Below are 15,813 nucleotides of genomic sequence, written 5' to 3' on the forward strand. Positions count from 1 at the left end.
GGGAGAGGGTGCATTTGGGTCTTTGGTTTTTTTTTGTGTGTTGTTACATATTTGTTGTTCATCGTTATCTTCTCAATGTTACTATTTCTTTTCTTTTTTTTTTATTTGTGTTGGCACTTGCCGTTAGTTAATATATTATTTTAAAAACGATCAATGTATATATTGTTACAAAGTTGTAAAAAAGGAAAATTCTTGGTTGATCGAAAAACTTTAATAAAATATATTTTATTTTTTAAAAAGCAGAATGGTATGAGGATCACAATTTTGTTCTGCTCAAATAAATCTTGAAAACCACCAGCATGTTCTCAATGAGGTCTCCTAGGGGCTTCTTCAAACTGAATAATCTAAGTGAGCCGTTTCATGTGAATATTCAGGGTTGAAGGTTATAGATAAGCGGAGATTATTTTTAATAAACACAATCAAAAGTGCAAACTTTGTACCTCCACTCCACAGGTCAAAAACTTTTGTGTCCAATACATTTCCAAATTTACCTGAAAAGAATCACATGTGGAATGAACCAAAATGTCCAAAAGCGAGATAGAAAAGTTAAAGAAAAGAGATACAACGGTACAGAAAGAATACTTGGTTGTCAAATTAACAATGGCGGAGTTGTTAAGTAAATCGGCTTAGTTCAAAACCTTTGATTTTTTTTCAGTCTTTAAAATGAGAGAAAATGCTTTCCGTTGATATTACACTGCCAGACAAAGGCCCCTCAATCGCACTGATAATTTGTAAATGGCATGTGAACGATATTCAACAATTACAAATCACAGTTAATACTGGGTTATAACAGAATGCCTGAAAACATAACAATGAATAAAAAGGAAGAAAACAACCAAATAAAAGAAAATAGGTTGGTCAAACAAAGGCAAGGCAAATTAAATGTCAAGAAATCCAACCTATCGATCTTACACACAAAAAATGGATAACGAACTAATTTTAATAACTTGGTGGAATTTGATCAAACCAGATTAGTTCACTTACCATCTACTATAGCAATATTCATCCCCCGACCAACGTTGTTTTTAACACCACTCATTATTCTGCAACATAGTGAACAATATTAATCAGATTTCAGTAAAGTTTTATTTTCTTCTCATTTGCTCCAGTCACTAGTGGTCAGGCATATTTGCAGATATCACATTCTCTTTTGTCCAGGTAGAATTTAAATAAATTCAGCTTCAACACCATTTTCTGCTCAACCTGAAGTAATTACTCTGCATAAGGTGTGTGGTGTTCTTTGGTTGTTCAGAAAGTTCATGTGAACCAACTTGTCTCCTTTTGCATATATAAATGTCATGCTGCAAAACAGTTTTTAAAAAAAAATTCATTCACAGCATGTGGGCTTCGCTGGCTAGGCCAGCATTCATTGCCCATCCCTAATTGCCCTCGAGAAGGTGGTGGTGAGCCACCTTCTTGAATTACTGCACTCCCTGTGCTGGAGGCACACAGTGATACCAGGAAGGGCATTCAAGGATTTTGACCCAGCAACAGTGAAGGAATGGTGATATTTCCAAGTCAGGATTAGCAAGTGACCTGGAGGGAAACTTCCAGGTGGTGGTGTTCCCATGTGCCTTCTGCCCATGTCCTTCTAAATGGTAGCAGTCATGGATTTGCAAGGTGCTGCCTAAGAAGCTTTGGTGAGTTCCTGCAGTGCATTTTGTAGATGGTACACACTGCTGCTACTGTGTGTCAGTGGTGTAGGGAGTGAATGGTCATTGAAGGGGTACCAATCATGTATGTTGCTTCGTCCTGGATGATGTTGAGCTTCTTGTGTTGTTGGAGCTGTATTCATCCAGGCAAGTGGAGAGTATTCCTTTACACTCCTGACTTTTGCCTTGTAGATTGTGGACAGGCTTTGGGGGAAAAAGAACAAAGAAATGTACAGCACAGGAACAGGCCCTTCGGCCCTCCAAGCCCGTGCCGACCATGCTGCCTGACTAAACTACAATCTTCTACACTTCCTGGGTCCATATCCCTCTATTCCCATCCTATTCATGTATTTGTCAAGATGCCCCTTAAATGTCACTATCGTCTCTGCTTCCACCACCTCCTCCGGTAGCGAGTTCCAGGCACCCACTCCCCTCTGTGTAAAAAAACTTGCCTCGTACATCTACTCTAAACCTTGCCCCTCTCACCTTAAACCTATGCCCCCTAGTAATTGACCCCTCTACCCTGGGGAAAAGCCTCTGACTATCCAAGCAGGAGGGGAGTTACTCGCTGCAGGATTTCTAGCCTCTGATCTGCTCTTGTAGCCTTCAGCCGTGATGTTGATAGTGCGGGACTCAGTGATGGTAATATCATGGGCAATGGTTCGATTTTCTATTGTTGGAGACGGTAGTTTCCTGGCACTTGTGTGATTTGAGTGTTACTTGCCACTTTGTCAGCCCAAGCCCAGATATTGTCCAGGACAAGTTGCATTTGGACATGGACTGCGGCAGTAGTGAGGAGTCCCAAATGGTGCTGAACGTTGTGCAATCATCAGCGGACATCCTCACTATTGACATCATGGTGGAAGTAAATTGATGAAGAAGCAGAAGATGGTTAGGCCTCGGACATTACCCTAAAGAACTCCTGTAGTGATGTCCTGGAACTGAGGTGATTGAAGCTGCAACCACCACAACCATCTTCCTTTGTGCTAGATATGACTTCAATCAACAGAGGTTGCCCCCGCCCCCAAATTTCCATTGACTTCAGGTTTGCTCGGGCTCCTTGATGCCACTCTGTCAAATGCTGCCTTCATGTCAAGGGCAGTCACTCTCTCTTCACCTCTGATATTCAGCTCTTTTGTCCATGTTTGAACCAGAGTCATAATGAGGTGAGGAGCTGAGTGACCCTGGCGGAATTAAAACTGAGCATCAGTGAGCAGGTTATTGTTCACTTAAGTATCACTTGATAGCACCATTGGGTGAAGCTTCCATCACTTTACTGATGTTTGAGAGAAGACTGATGGTAGGGGTGGGTAATTGGCTGGATTGGATTTGTCCTACTTTTTATGTACAGGACATACATGGGCAATCTTCCATATTGTCAGGTAGACGCCAGTGTTGTTTCTGCTGTAGAACAGCTTGGCTAAGGTCGAGGCAAGTTCGGGAGCACATGTCTTCAATGCTTTGCTGAATATTGTCAGGGCCCATAGCTTTCCAGTATCCAGTGCCTTCAGCCATTTCTTGACGTGGAGTGGATCAAATTGGCTGAAGACTGGCATCTATGCTGGGGACCACTGGAGGATGCAAAGATGCACTTCTAGTTGAAGAGTATTGCAAATGGGGCAGCACGGTGGCAAAGTGGTTAGCCTACTGCCTAGGGCACTAAGGACCCAGGTTCGATCCCGGCCTGGGTCACTGTGTTTGTATGGAGTTTGCACATTCTCCTTGTGTCTGCGTGGGTTTCCACCCCCACCACCCAAAGATGTGTTGGTTCGGTGGATTCGCCACGCTAAATTGCCCCTTAATTGGAAAACAAAATAATTGTGTACTCTAAAAAAAATTTTTTTAATATTGAGACTGCTTCAACCTAATCTTTTGTTGGGATCCTCCATTGAGGATGGGGATATTTGTGGAGCCTCCTCCTCCAATGAGTTGTTTAGTTTTCCACCACCATTCACGATTGGATGTGGCAAGACTTTGATCGATTCCACAACCAATGGATGAGGTCTATCTATTACTTGCTGCTTATGCTGTTTGGTATGCAAGTAGTCTATGTTATAGCTTCACCAGGTAGGCACCTCATTTTCAGGTATGCCTGGTATTTGCTCCTGGCATGCCTTCCTACACTCTTCATTGCAACAGAGTTGATCTTCTGGCTTGGTGGTAATGGAGAGTGGGGCATATGCCAGGCCATGTGGTTGCACATTATGGTCGAGTACAATTCTGTTGCTGCTGATGGCCCACAGCACCTCATGGATGCCCAGTCAGAGTTGCTAGATCTCTTTGAAGTTCATGACACCTTGGTCAGTGTGGAGAACAGATAAGCAATGGGCTGCAATTAATCTTTGAAATTATTTACTTGGCTTGAATTTTACTTGATCCATATTTACTTCAAAAAGGTACATTCTTAAATTACCAATTGCAACAGCAGCTGAATTTTACTTTGATAATACCTTGAACTTAAATGTTGAGATTTATCCTTCAATTACTTGAATTGTGCATTTGTCTAACATTTTCTTCTATCTTATCCCGTTAAAAATAAATCAATTATATCCCTGCCCCTCCCCCATGTTCTATTCCTCAAGATGAGGAAGCTTGCTGCTGTGGATCAAACAATTTCTTACTCCTACAGTGTCTTGAACTCTGAGTCAGTAACTTGTAGCGGGAAGCCACTGGAACACAGTCGACTTTTTACCGAGATGCCGGAGGGCCGTGGTGTGGGATGCCATGTTGGGAATGAATTGTCAGAGAAAATTTACCATCCCGAGGAAGCGGAGGACCGCCTTTTTGTCCTCTGGTGTCTTCATGGCATTGATTGCCAGCACCTTGTCGCTGTCCGGTTGCACACCTTGCTGTGAAATGTGGTCACCTAAAAACTTGATTGCGGACTGCCCAAACAAGCATTTGGCCCTGTTGAGCTGGAGGCCATTTTCATGAATCCTCTGGAAAACCTGTTTGAGGCGAGCAATGTGATCCTCGGGCGTCGTGGACCAGATGATCACGTCGTCCACGTAAACTCGCACCCCCTCGCTGCATCATTTGCTCCATTATGCGATGGAATACTTCGGAAGCTGAGATGATACCAAAAGCTGGACAATTTGAAGGAGATTTACACAAACCCAACAGAGTAGTGTGACTCCCAAATTGAAAAGAGTGACTCCACAACACATGTTAATAGTTCTTTTATCCACTCTAACATTCCTTGGGGGCTTACTGAACATGACTGCCAATTAATTTTGTATTAAGGGCTTTGTACTTGAGGAATTTGTTCAAGGCTGTCCAAATTCAATTTCCTTTAAAATTCTCACAGTGATCAGTGATGGAAAGTAGTTTTCATCCCATAATTTGCAGATAAATCTCATCCTGTATACTTCAGGCAAGTTCTTCTGTGGTCCTGGCTAACATTTATTCTTTAATCAATCGACAGCATCAAAATACTGACTATCTGGCCAGTTGATTACTTATCTCATTGTCGCCTGTAGAACCTTGCTGTCCCCAAATATGACTGCTCTGTTTGCCTACAAGCAGTGAATACCCGTTATCAAAAGGAACAGAGTGGTTGTGAAATGGTTGGTGCTGGGATATTTGAATGACACAAGGAGTGTTTTTTAGATGCCAGGTCTTTACTTAAACTTGAACCTAGTCTCCAGGGAACATAAGAAAAGGACTGGCTCATTTAGTCGACAAGCCTTTGCCATTTCAATTAGACCATGGTTGATCTGTACCTCAGCTTTATTTATCCACCTTGGCTCCAGTTCCCTTGGTAACTCTCAGCAAATTTTTAAAAATCAATTTAAGTCTTGACTGTCTCAGTACTCAGCCACTTTTTATCTTGGGGTGGGGCTGGGAATTCCAGATTTGTACTACCTTTTGTTTTAAAAAGTGCGTCCTGATTTCCATCCTGAATGGCCTAGCTCCAATTTTACGACCTCTCGTTCTTGATTCCCCATAACAGGAATTGCTTCTCTGTATCTACCCATTAAATTATTCTAACATTTTAACCATCTCTATCAGATCACCCCTCTTGCATTTATAGGACTTCATGCAGCCTGTCCTCTTAACTTAATCTTCTAAACATCAGGGCAGGGAAATGAAAAGACATGAGAGAATGCCGCGCCACAATAAATTCCAGGGTATTGTCTAATGATTCCAAGGTATAAAATATCAAGTTGCATCGTCAATGTAATACACAAGCAGAAATATTTTAATACTTACATTTTATCTTCCACACAGATTTTGGGTCCAACAACATTTGCTGCTCCACTTGCCATTTTGAATGCAAAATGGTTCTCAGGGCAAGGCATTGCAAGGCTGCATTTGTACTTCAGCAGTTTTGTTGCTATGGCAAAGGTTTAAACAACAGTTTAAAAAAAAAAAGACTTCTCATCCACATACCAAATCCACAATTTATAACTAAAAATCAGATAGGACTGTTAAGAACATGACTGATTCACAATTGAGGTTTACAGTATGCAGCTTTTGCTCCCTTTCCCCTGTCACCTTTTTAACCCATCTTATCAGCCGATAAGAATGGGCCATAAAGCAGCTTTCCAGTTTACAAAAGCGAAATTCTGCCGATGCTGGAAATCTGTGGGATTCATTACCCCAGAGTCCGGTTGATGCTGGGACAGTGAGTAAATTTAAGAAGGAGTTAGACAGAGTTTTAATTGGTAATGGGTTGAAGGGTTATGGAGAATGGGCAGGACGATGGAGTTAAGGTCAGGATGGGATCAGCCATGATAGAATAGCAAAGCAGGCTCGATGGATCAAATGGCCTAATTCTGCTTCTATAACAGAAAATGCTGGGCATACTCAACAGGTCCAGCACCATCTGTAGAGAGAAACAGAGTTAACCTTTCTGGTCGATGAGCCTTCATCAGAATCTGGAGAAGTTAGAAATATATTTGCTTTTCAGTAGGTCAAATTGGCAGTAATCAGCGCCCGTACTGAGGTTAGTGTCATAATATCCACTCATGAATGTAATGAGATGCAGACAGGCAGTGATTGACACACAGGATAACCAATGAACACACACGACACATAACAACCAATCACCAGACAGGACACCACCACTATAAAGCACACAGGGCATTAAGACTCTCCCTCGCTCTACAGGACACAGCTACTGAGATATTAAGAGTACACAAGCCAGTGAGCACTATCTCCATGAGGTAGAGAGTTAGTCTGGTCAAGCCAGTAGGAGGTTATCAGTTAGACTGATAGAGTGTCAACTCACAGCAGACTATGTACAGCAATCAGGAAGTTGAATACAACCGTGTTGGACCATCTCCTGTGTCAGAAGCCTGTTTCTAGTTTCACTGCATCCAGTTTCAGTCGACAATGAACCAACTTACTTAACACATCAGTTAGATGTGGGACTTTTGGTGGATGAAGGGGTGATGCGAGCGGCTGAGGAAATGCATCCAGAACTACCTGCAGGTCAATGACACGGGGAAAACCTCATCAGCGGTGGTTTGGGAAGCACTGAAGGCGGTGGTAAGGGGGGAGCTGATCTCGATCCGGTCTCATAGGGAGAAGGTTGACAGGGCAGAGACGGACATACTGGTAAAGGAGATATTACAGATCGATAGGAGGTATGCGGAGACCCCAGAGGCAGGGCTCCTGAGGGAACGGCGGATGCTGCACGTGGAGTTTAGCATGCTGACCACAGGGAGGGCGGTGGAGCAGATGAGAAAGGCGAGGGGGCTGATTTATGAACATGGGGAGAAGGCCAGCAGACTGCTTGCACAACTGATTAGGAAGAGGGAGGCAGCTAGGGAGATAGGGAAAGTAAAGGACGGTGAGGGGAACCTGGTTGGTGATTCGGTAGGGGTGAATAAGGCGTTTAGAGATTTTTACAGCAGGCTGTACAGGTCGGAACCCCCTAGGGGGCCGAAGGGGATGAGGCGCTTCTTGGAGGGGCTGAATTTCCCAACGGTGGACGGAGAGCGGGTAGAAGGGCTGGGGGCCCCAATTGAGCTGGAAGAGATAGTGGAGGGCTTGAAGGCCATACAGGCGGGTAAGGCCCCGGGTCCGGACGGGTACCAGGTGGAGTTCTATAAAGAGTTCTCGGGGATACTGGGGCCAGTGTTGTTGAGGATGTTCAATGAGGCAAGGGAAAGAGGGGTGTGCCCCCGACGATGTCACAGGCAATGATTTCGCTGATTCTTAAGTGGGACAAGAACCCGGAGCTGTGTGGGTCCTTCAGGCCAATTTCCCTACTGAATGTGGATGCCAAGTTGCTGGCCAAAATCTTGTCCTCCAGGATTGAGGACTGTGTTCTGGACGTTATTGGGGAGACCAGATGGGGTTTGTTAAGGGTAGGCAGTTGGAGGCCAATGTAAGAAGGCTATTAAATGTGATCATGATGCCCACGGAAGGTAGGGAGGTTGAGGTAGTGATTGCAAAGCATGCTTTTGATTGGGTAGAATGGGAGTATCTGTGGGAGGTACTGGGACAGTTTGGATTTTGGCGGGGCTTTATTGACTGGGTGTCAGGTTACCGTATCGGGCTCCGGTGGCAAGTGTGCGGACGAACAGGACAACTTCAGACTGCACCGGGGGACGAGACAGGGATGCCCCCGCTCCCCACTGTTGTTTGCGCTGGCTATAGAGCCGTTGACAATCGTTCTGAGAGCTTCAAGGGGACTGGTCGGGGTGGGGGGGGGGGGGGGGGCCACAGGGTTTCGCTCTATGCGGATGATCTGTGTCTGTACGTTTCGGACCCAGTAGAGGGGATGGAGGAAATCATGAAGATTTTTGGGGAATTCGGACTGTTTTCGGGATATAGGCTAAACATGGATAGGAGTGAGATGTTTGTGGTTCAGGCGAGGGGACAGGAGAGGCGACTGGGGGAGCTGCCGTTTAGGTCAGTAGGGGGTAGTTTTAGGTATATGGGCATCCAAGTGGCGCGGGAATGGGACCGGCTGCATAAATTGAATCTGGCCCGGCTAGTGGACCAAATGAAGGATGATTTCCAGAGATGGGACGCGCTCCCGTTGTCGCTGGCCAGGAGGGTACAAACGGTGAAAATGACGGTCCTCCCGAGGTTCCTATTTGTATTTCAATGTCTCCCCATTTTTATTCCGCGGTCCTTTTTTAAGCGGGTCAACAGGGTGATCATGGGCTTCGTCTTGGCGGGCAAGACCCCGCGGGTAAGGAAGGTAATGTTCGAGCGGAGCCGGGGAGAGGGTGGGCTGGCGCTGTCAAATTTTAGCAATTATTACTGGGCGGTTAACATAGCCATGATCAGGAAGTGGGTGGTGGGGGAGGGGTCGGCGTGGGTGCGTATGGAGGCAGCATCTTGTAAGGGCACCAGTCTGGGGGCATTGGTAATTGCGCCTCTGCCACTCCCGCCTGCGCGGTACTCCACCAGCCCCATGGTGGTGGCGGCCCTGAGAATTTGGGGCCAGTGGAGGTGGCATGTGGGAGCATCGGTCTGGGCCCCAATTTGTGATAACCACCGGTTTGCCCTGGAGAATAAGGACGGTGGGCTCAGTGTATGGCGGAGAGCAGGAATTGAGAGGATGGGGGATTGTTCATAGAGGGGAGCTTTCCGAGTATGAGGGCGCTGGAGGAAAAGTTTGGGTTGGCGAGGGGAAACAAATTCAGATACTTGCAGGTGCGGGACTTCCTTCGTAAACAGGTGGCAACCTTCCCGCCCCTACCGCTGAGGGGGATTCAGGTCAGGGTAATTTCCGAGGGTGGGTAGGGGAGGGTCTCGGACATCTATAAGGAGCTTATGGGGTCGGAGGAGACGCGGTGTCTGGAGATCCGGGAATCCAGGAGGAGCAAGAGGCAGATGTTCTGGCCTTTGCTTCCTTGGTACCCCTGGACACTATTGGCATGGAGGGACCCAAAGCCCCCGAAGTCGGAGACCTGGCTATCGGACATGGCTAGCTTTCTCTGTATGGAGAAAATTAAGTTCTCCTTGAGAGGGTCACTGTTAGGGTTCACTCGGAAGTGGCAACCGTTCGTTGACTTCCTTGCAGAAAATTAATCATCAGCAGACGGGGATAGTTTAGGTTAGAGTAGGGGGGTCATAAGGGTGGGACCTGTATGAAAGGTAAACGGTTTTTGCACTATGTTTATGGTTTCATGTATCTTGTTTATTTTGTTGTTGTTTCTATACCAAAAATACCTCAATAAAATGTTTATTAAAAAAAAGTCAAATTGGGAGGGATGGAAAAGAACAAAAGGGAGCAACTGAGATGGAGGAGGCGATGGGAAACATCAAGTGACAAAAGAGCTGGTAGGGCAGTTGAGGGGAGTAGGAATGGAACAAGTAGAGATAAAAGATGCGTGCAGTGGAAGTGTGAACGGCAGAATGGGCAGTTGTTGTCCAAAATCAAAACGAGATTAAGGCAGACACGTACAAAGAAGAGGAAACAAAATGGGGGCAGAGATTATGATCTGAAAGTGTTGAACTTAATGTTGAGTCCAGAAGGCTGTAATGTACCTAATCAAAAGATGAGGCGCTGTTCCTTGCATTCAGTTTCACTGAAGACAGAAATGTAAGCGTAAAGTAAGGTGGAGAATTAAAATGTCAGGCCACCAATAGCTGCTGACCGAATGGAGGTGTTATACAAAGTGGTCACCCAATCTGCGTTTGGTCTCCCCAGTATAGAGTACACCGCATTGTAAGCCGTGGACATAGTATACCAAGTTGAAAGTACATGCATGCTGCTGTTTCACTTGGAAGGAGTGTTTGGGGCCTTGGATGGTGAGAAAAGAGAAAGTTAAAAGGCAATTGTTACATCTCCTGCGTTTGCATGGAAAGGTGCCTCGAGGGGAAAGGGGTGTTGGAAGTGATCGAGGAGTTGACCACATGTTGTAGAGAGAATGGTAGCTTTACTTAGTGTCTGGATTTAAAGTTGTAGAAACAAATGTCATGCGAGGTACAGTAATCCCTTCGGTCCACTGGGTTGATAACCTGCTAATGGAGTAATATTGAGACAGCAGGTGACAAAATGCTCATCTTCCTCAAATCAAGTTGTGTTATGATCCATACTGAAGAGACAGAGTTCAATCCTCCTGTTCGGCAAGTTCCAGTTATGTGCAATGAGTAATTCTGTTCTCTCTGAACCCTGGAAGATCATTTGATAACACAAACACTTGCGAATGTTGGGAATTAAAGTGGTTGGTGCAATATCATTCAATTATGGGTGGAATTGTGAGACTAGCTAAGATGAAAAAGGAAGCATACATAACATCTAGGTGACTTAAAACTGGTGAAGCTTTGGAGGAATATCGCGAAAGTAGGACAAATCTCAAACGCGCAATAAAGAGGGCTAAAAGGGGTCATGAAATATCTTTGGCTAACAGGGTTAACGAAAATCCCAAAGCCTTTTATTCGTATATTAAGGAGCAAGAGGGTAACTAGAGAAAGGATTGGCCCACTCAAAGAGAAAAGAGGGAATTTATTCGTGGAGTCAGAGGAAATGGGTGAGATTCTTAATGAGTACTTTGCATCGGTATTCACCAAGGAGAGGGACATGACGGATGTTGAGGTTAGGGATGGATATTTAAATACTCTAGGTCAAGTTGGCATAAGGAAGGGGGAAGTTCTGGGTATTCTAAAAGGCATTAAGGTGGACAAGTCCCCAGGTTTGGATGGAATCTATCCCAGGTTACTAAGGGAAGCGAGGGACAAAATAGCTGGGGCCTTAACAGAGATCTTTGCAGCATCCTTGAGCACGGGTGAGGTCCCGGAGGACTGGAGAATTGCTAATGTTGTCCCTTTGTTTAAGAAGGGTAGCAGGGATAATCCAGGGAATTATTGACCTGTGTGCTTGACATCAGTGGTAGGCAAACTGTTGGAGGAGATACTGAGGGATAGGATCTATTCACATTTGGAAGAAAATAGACTTATCAGTGATAGGCAGCATGGTTTTGTGCAGGGAAGGTCATGTCTTACAAACCTAATAGAATTCTTTGAGGAAGTGACAAAGTGAATTGATGAGGGAAGGGCTGTAGATGTCATATACATGGACTTCAGTAAGGCGTTTGATAAGGTTTCCCATGACAGATTGATGGAAAAAGTGAAGTCGCATGGGATTCAGGGTGTACTAGCTAGATGGATAAAACTGGCTGGGCAACAGGAGACAGAGAGTAGTGGTGGAAGGGAGTGTCTCAAAATGGAGAAGGGTGACTAGTGGTGTTCCACAGAGATCCGTGCTCGGACCACTTTTGTTTGTGATATACATCAATGATCTGGACGAAGGTATTGTGGTCTGATTAGCAAGTTTGCAGATGACACTAAGATTGGTGGAGTTGCAGATAACGAGGGGGGACTGTCAGAGAATACAGCAAATTATAGATAGATTGGAGAGTTGGGCAGAGAAATGGCAGATGGAGTTCAATCCAGGCAAATGCGAAGTGATGCATTTTGGAAGATCCAATTCTAGAGCGGACTATACGGTCAATGGAAGAGTCCTGGGGAAAATTGATGTACAGAGAGATATGGGAGTTCAGGTCCATTGTACCTTGAAGGTGGCAACGCAGGTTGATAGAATGGTCAAGAAGGCATACAGCATTCTTGCCTTCATCGGACGGGGTACTGAGTACAAGAGTCAGCAGGTCATGTTGCAGTTGTATAGGACTTTGGTTAGGCCACATTTGGAATACTGCGTGCAGTTCTGGTCCCCACATGACCAGAAGGATGTGGATGCTTTAGAGAGGGTGCAGAGGAGTTCACCAGGATGTTGCCTGGTATGGAGGGTGCTAGCTATGAAGAAAGGTTGAGTAGATTAGGATTGTTTTCGTTAGAAAGACGGAGGTTGAGGGGGACCTGATTGAGGTCTACAGAATAATGAGAGGTATGGACAGGGTGGATAGCAACAAGCTTTTTCCAAGAGTGGGAGTTGTCAATTACAAGGGGTCGCGATTTCAAGGTGAGAGGGGGAAAGTTTAAGGAAGATGTGCGTGGAAAGTTTTTTTACACAGAGGGTGGTGGGTGCCTGGAACGCTTTGCCAGCAGAGGTGGGCACGATAGCATCATTTAAGATGCATCTGGACAGATATATGGACGGGCGGGGAACAGAGGGAAGTAGATCCTTGGAAAATAGGTGACAGGTTTAGATAAAGGATCTGGATCTGTGCAGGCTGGGAGGGCCGAAGGGCCTGTTCCTGTGCTGTAATTTTCTTTGTTCTTTTGTTCTATGCCTCACTTGTGCATTCAAGTTGGACCTAACCAAGGCATTACTGTCACAGGACACTCCAGGAGAGCTTTACTGGTGTGCATATAACTGAAGGTGCAGCATTACAACCATTACTTTCTGTTTCTATGGCAAATAACCAAGTTCAAATATATTTTCATTCTGAAATAAGCCAAAGTTTTCAATCTGTGCGTCCTACCCTTGAATTGTTATTTTTTAAACTTACGTTTCACTTCCACTTCAGCTTGTGATCTGGCTGCAAAATAAAAACATTTACGCTTAGCTATATGATTCACATACTGATAAGCATATATTCTGCAAACCCATATTTTAATTAAACATTAAATCCACTTTGTTTAAATGCATTCTTCTGGAAGCTTCCATTAATTTGAAATTAAGTTCTCGCATTGTGGCAACAGGGCGTTCAGCTTACCACAGGGAAATCTTTGGTTGTGCTGAAATGTATAACACACTGATGCAATTGAAGTCTATCACCATCTTCCTCATTACTTTCCACCACTTCTTTTTTATTTTATTTTAGAGTGCCCAATTCATTTTCTTCAAATTAAGGGACAATTTAGCGTGGCCAATCCACCTACCCTGCACATTTTTGGGTTGTGGGGGCGTGTTGCCATCTGGGATGGCCACTTCCAGAATACAAAATGGATGCTCGCAAAGAATTTAGGGAACTATAGAAAATGTTAGGAAAGCAAGCAGGCACAGAGCCCGTATACATATTGTGACGGCAGCTCCCAGACGAGACTGAAACTGTAGGTCAATTAACATATTCATCGCCCATCTCTGGGAACAAAGGAAAGACACTCAAGCAACCAATCTAGCTCCAGACATCCCGACGCCAGTTCCCCAACCGAAAGCGCAAACAAAGCCAGGCCAACGGCCACCTAAGACACGCCCAGCCAGCAGGGCACCCACCCCTTTATTGGTCAAGAACAATACCAGTGATCAAGATGCGGCCCAATTAATTGGGGCCAAGTTTAAGGCCCACCCCAAAGCGCGTGAAGCCCCTCCGGGTATAAGAAGGAACCCCCATGAGTGAATCGCTCTCTTGGACCTGGCTCTCAAAGCGGAGAGACCCGTCCACCAGCTGCACCAGAAGCAAGTAAGTCCAAGGTCATTGCTCGCTACCAGATGGACGACCTTAGCTGTTCTCCTGTACCACTTCGAACCCAGCAACCTCAGATCCGAACAACGGCCATTGTTCCTCTGACTGAGTGGGCGCCCGAAGCTAAGTATAGGCTTTAGCAGTAGAGATAGTTTAGTTTGTAGTACTTTGTGCATGTGTAGATCTTACTGTGTGTGTAAATAAATAGTATTGACTTTGAACTAACTAACTGGTGTATTGGCTCTTTGATCAGTATTCGGGTTTGAACCTTGTGGCGGTATCGAGAGATACCTGGCGATTCTAAAGCAAACATAATTAGGATTAAGGAAGGCGACCATATTGACCGCCATATTCATAACCAGAGAAACAGAACGAAACCCACGCAAACCTCCACCACTTCTAAGTTACTTGTGATCTGCATTCAAAAATTGTGCCATGTAATCCCAAGTTCAAGTCATTAATAATAAAGAAAAGGAATTTGGCCCAGCATGTCAACAAAAGGCTTTTGAGCTTTCAGTCCCTCGCTCTGTAAGTTACGACACATCCAAGTATTTTTTTTAAATTTGATGTCGGTTTCCGCCTCGATCAACATTTCAGGCATGAGCTTCAGACAACCACCATCCTCTGGGTGAAAGAAATTCTCTTCAACTTCCCTCTAATAATTCCATCAATTACTTCAAATCTATATATCTTTTGCTAAGATAAACAGGTCCTTCAAATCCACTAAATACAGGCTACACATGGGCGGCATGTGGCGCAGTGGATTGCACTGGGACTGCGGCGCTGAGGACCCGGGTTCGAATACATGCCCTGGGTCACTGTCCGTGTGGAGTTTGCACATTCTTCCCATGTCTGCATGAGTTTCACCCCCACAACCCAAAGATGTGGTTAGGTCGATCGGCCACGCTAAAATTGCCCCTTAATTGGAAAACAAATAATTGGGTACTCTAAATTTAAAAAATAAATACAGTCTACACCTTTAATTTAATACATCTAAATTACATTGCCCTCTCATCCTCTTGCATTCCAAGAAAACAACCCAAGTCCATCTAACCTTTCCTCAGTTAAAATTTTCCAGTCCTGGCAATATCCCTATAATTCTCCTCTGTACCCTCTCCTCTCTCATAAGATAACATCCTTCCTGTAATGCACCAGATCCTTTTCCAATGCCCTAATTATGGCCCACCTAGTGCTTTGTACAGTCTTGGCATAACTTCCTTGCTCTTATACTATTCCATGCCACAGCTAATAAAGAAATGCACCCTGCATGCCTTCTTACCCATTCTTTTTGACATCCTACAAGCACGGTAGCATTGTGGATAGCACAATTGCTTCACAGCTCCAGGGTCCCAGGTTCGATTCCGGCTTGGGCCACTGTCTGTACGGAGTCTGCACATCCTCCCCGTGTGTGCGTGGGTTTCCTCCGGGTGCTCCGGTTTCCTCCCACAGTCCAAAGATGTGCAGGTTAGGTGGATTGGCCATGATAAATTGCCCTTAGTGTCCAAAATCGCCCTTAATGTTGGGTGGGGTTACTGGGTTATGGGGATGGTGTGGACCTTGGGTAGGGTGCTCTTTCCAAGAGTCGGTGCAGACTCGATGGGCCGAATGGCCTCCTTCTTCACTGTAAATTCTATGAAATCTATGAAATTTATGAAGGATTCCTTTCCTGATTTGGCCTCCCTAAGTGAATTAGCTCACTTCTCCAGACAGAATTCCATTGTCACCTTTCTCCCCACCTGACCAGTCCATAGATCTCTTCCTCAGTGTACATCCTCTTCATCACCATCAATCACACAACAGTTTTTGTACCATCGTCAATAATGCCCCCTCCATTTCAGTATAAATCATTGATAGATCACAAAGTGACATAAGAATATAAAAAAATA

At 45.0% G+C, this 15,813-nt stretch overlaps 1 protein-coding gene across 2 annotated transcripts in view; it reads right to left on the reverse strand.

Moving 5' to 3' along the window:
* Positions 1-15,813, reverse strand: part of fam3c (FAM3 metabolism regulating signaling molecule C) — a 79,141-nt gene that overhangs the window by 13,183 nt on the left and 50,145 nt on the right. For both annotated transcript variants that reach the window (XM_072484413.1, XM_072484414.1), the window contains 4 exons: positions 13,031-13,060; positions 5,865-5,988; positions 985-1,043; positions 441-491 (listed from right to left, as the gene is read on the reverse strand). In XM_072484413.1, coding sequence (XP_072340514.1) covers positions 441-491; positions 985-1,043; positions 5,865-5,988; positions 13,031-13,060 — 264 coding nt within the window. The remainder of the gene's footprint in view (positions 1-440; positions 492-984; positions 1,044-5,864; positions 5,989-13,030; positions 13,061-15,813) is intronic.

This window comes from Scyliorhinus torazame, chromosome 19, assembly GCF_047496885.1.
Source record: "Scyliorhinus torazame isolate Kashiwa2021f chromosome 19, sScyTor2.1, whole genome shotgun sequence".
NCBI classification, from domain to species: domain Eukaryota; kingdom Metazoa; phylum Chordata; class Chondrichthyes; order Carcharhiniformes; family Scyliorhinidae; genus Scyliorhinus; species Scyliorhinus torazame.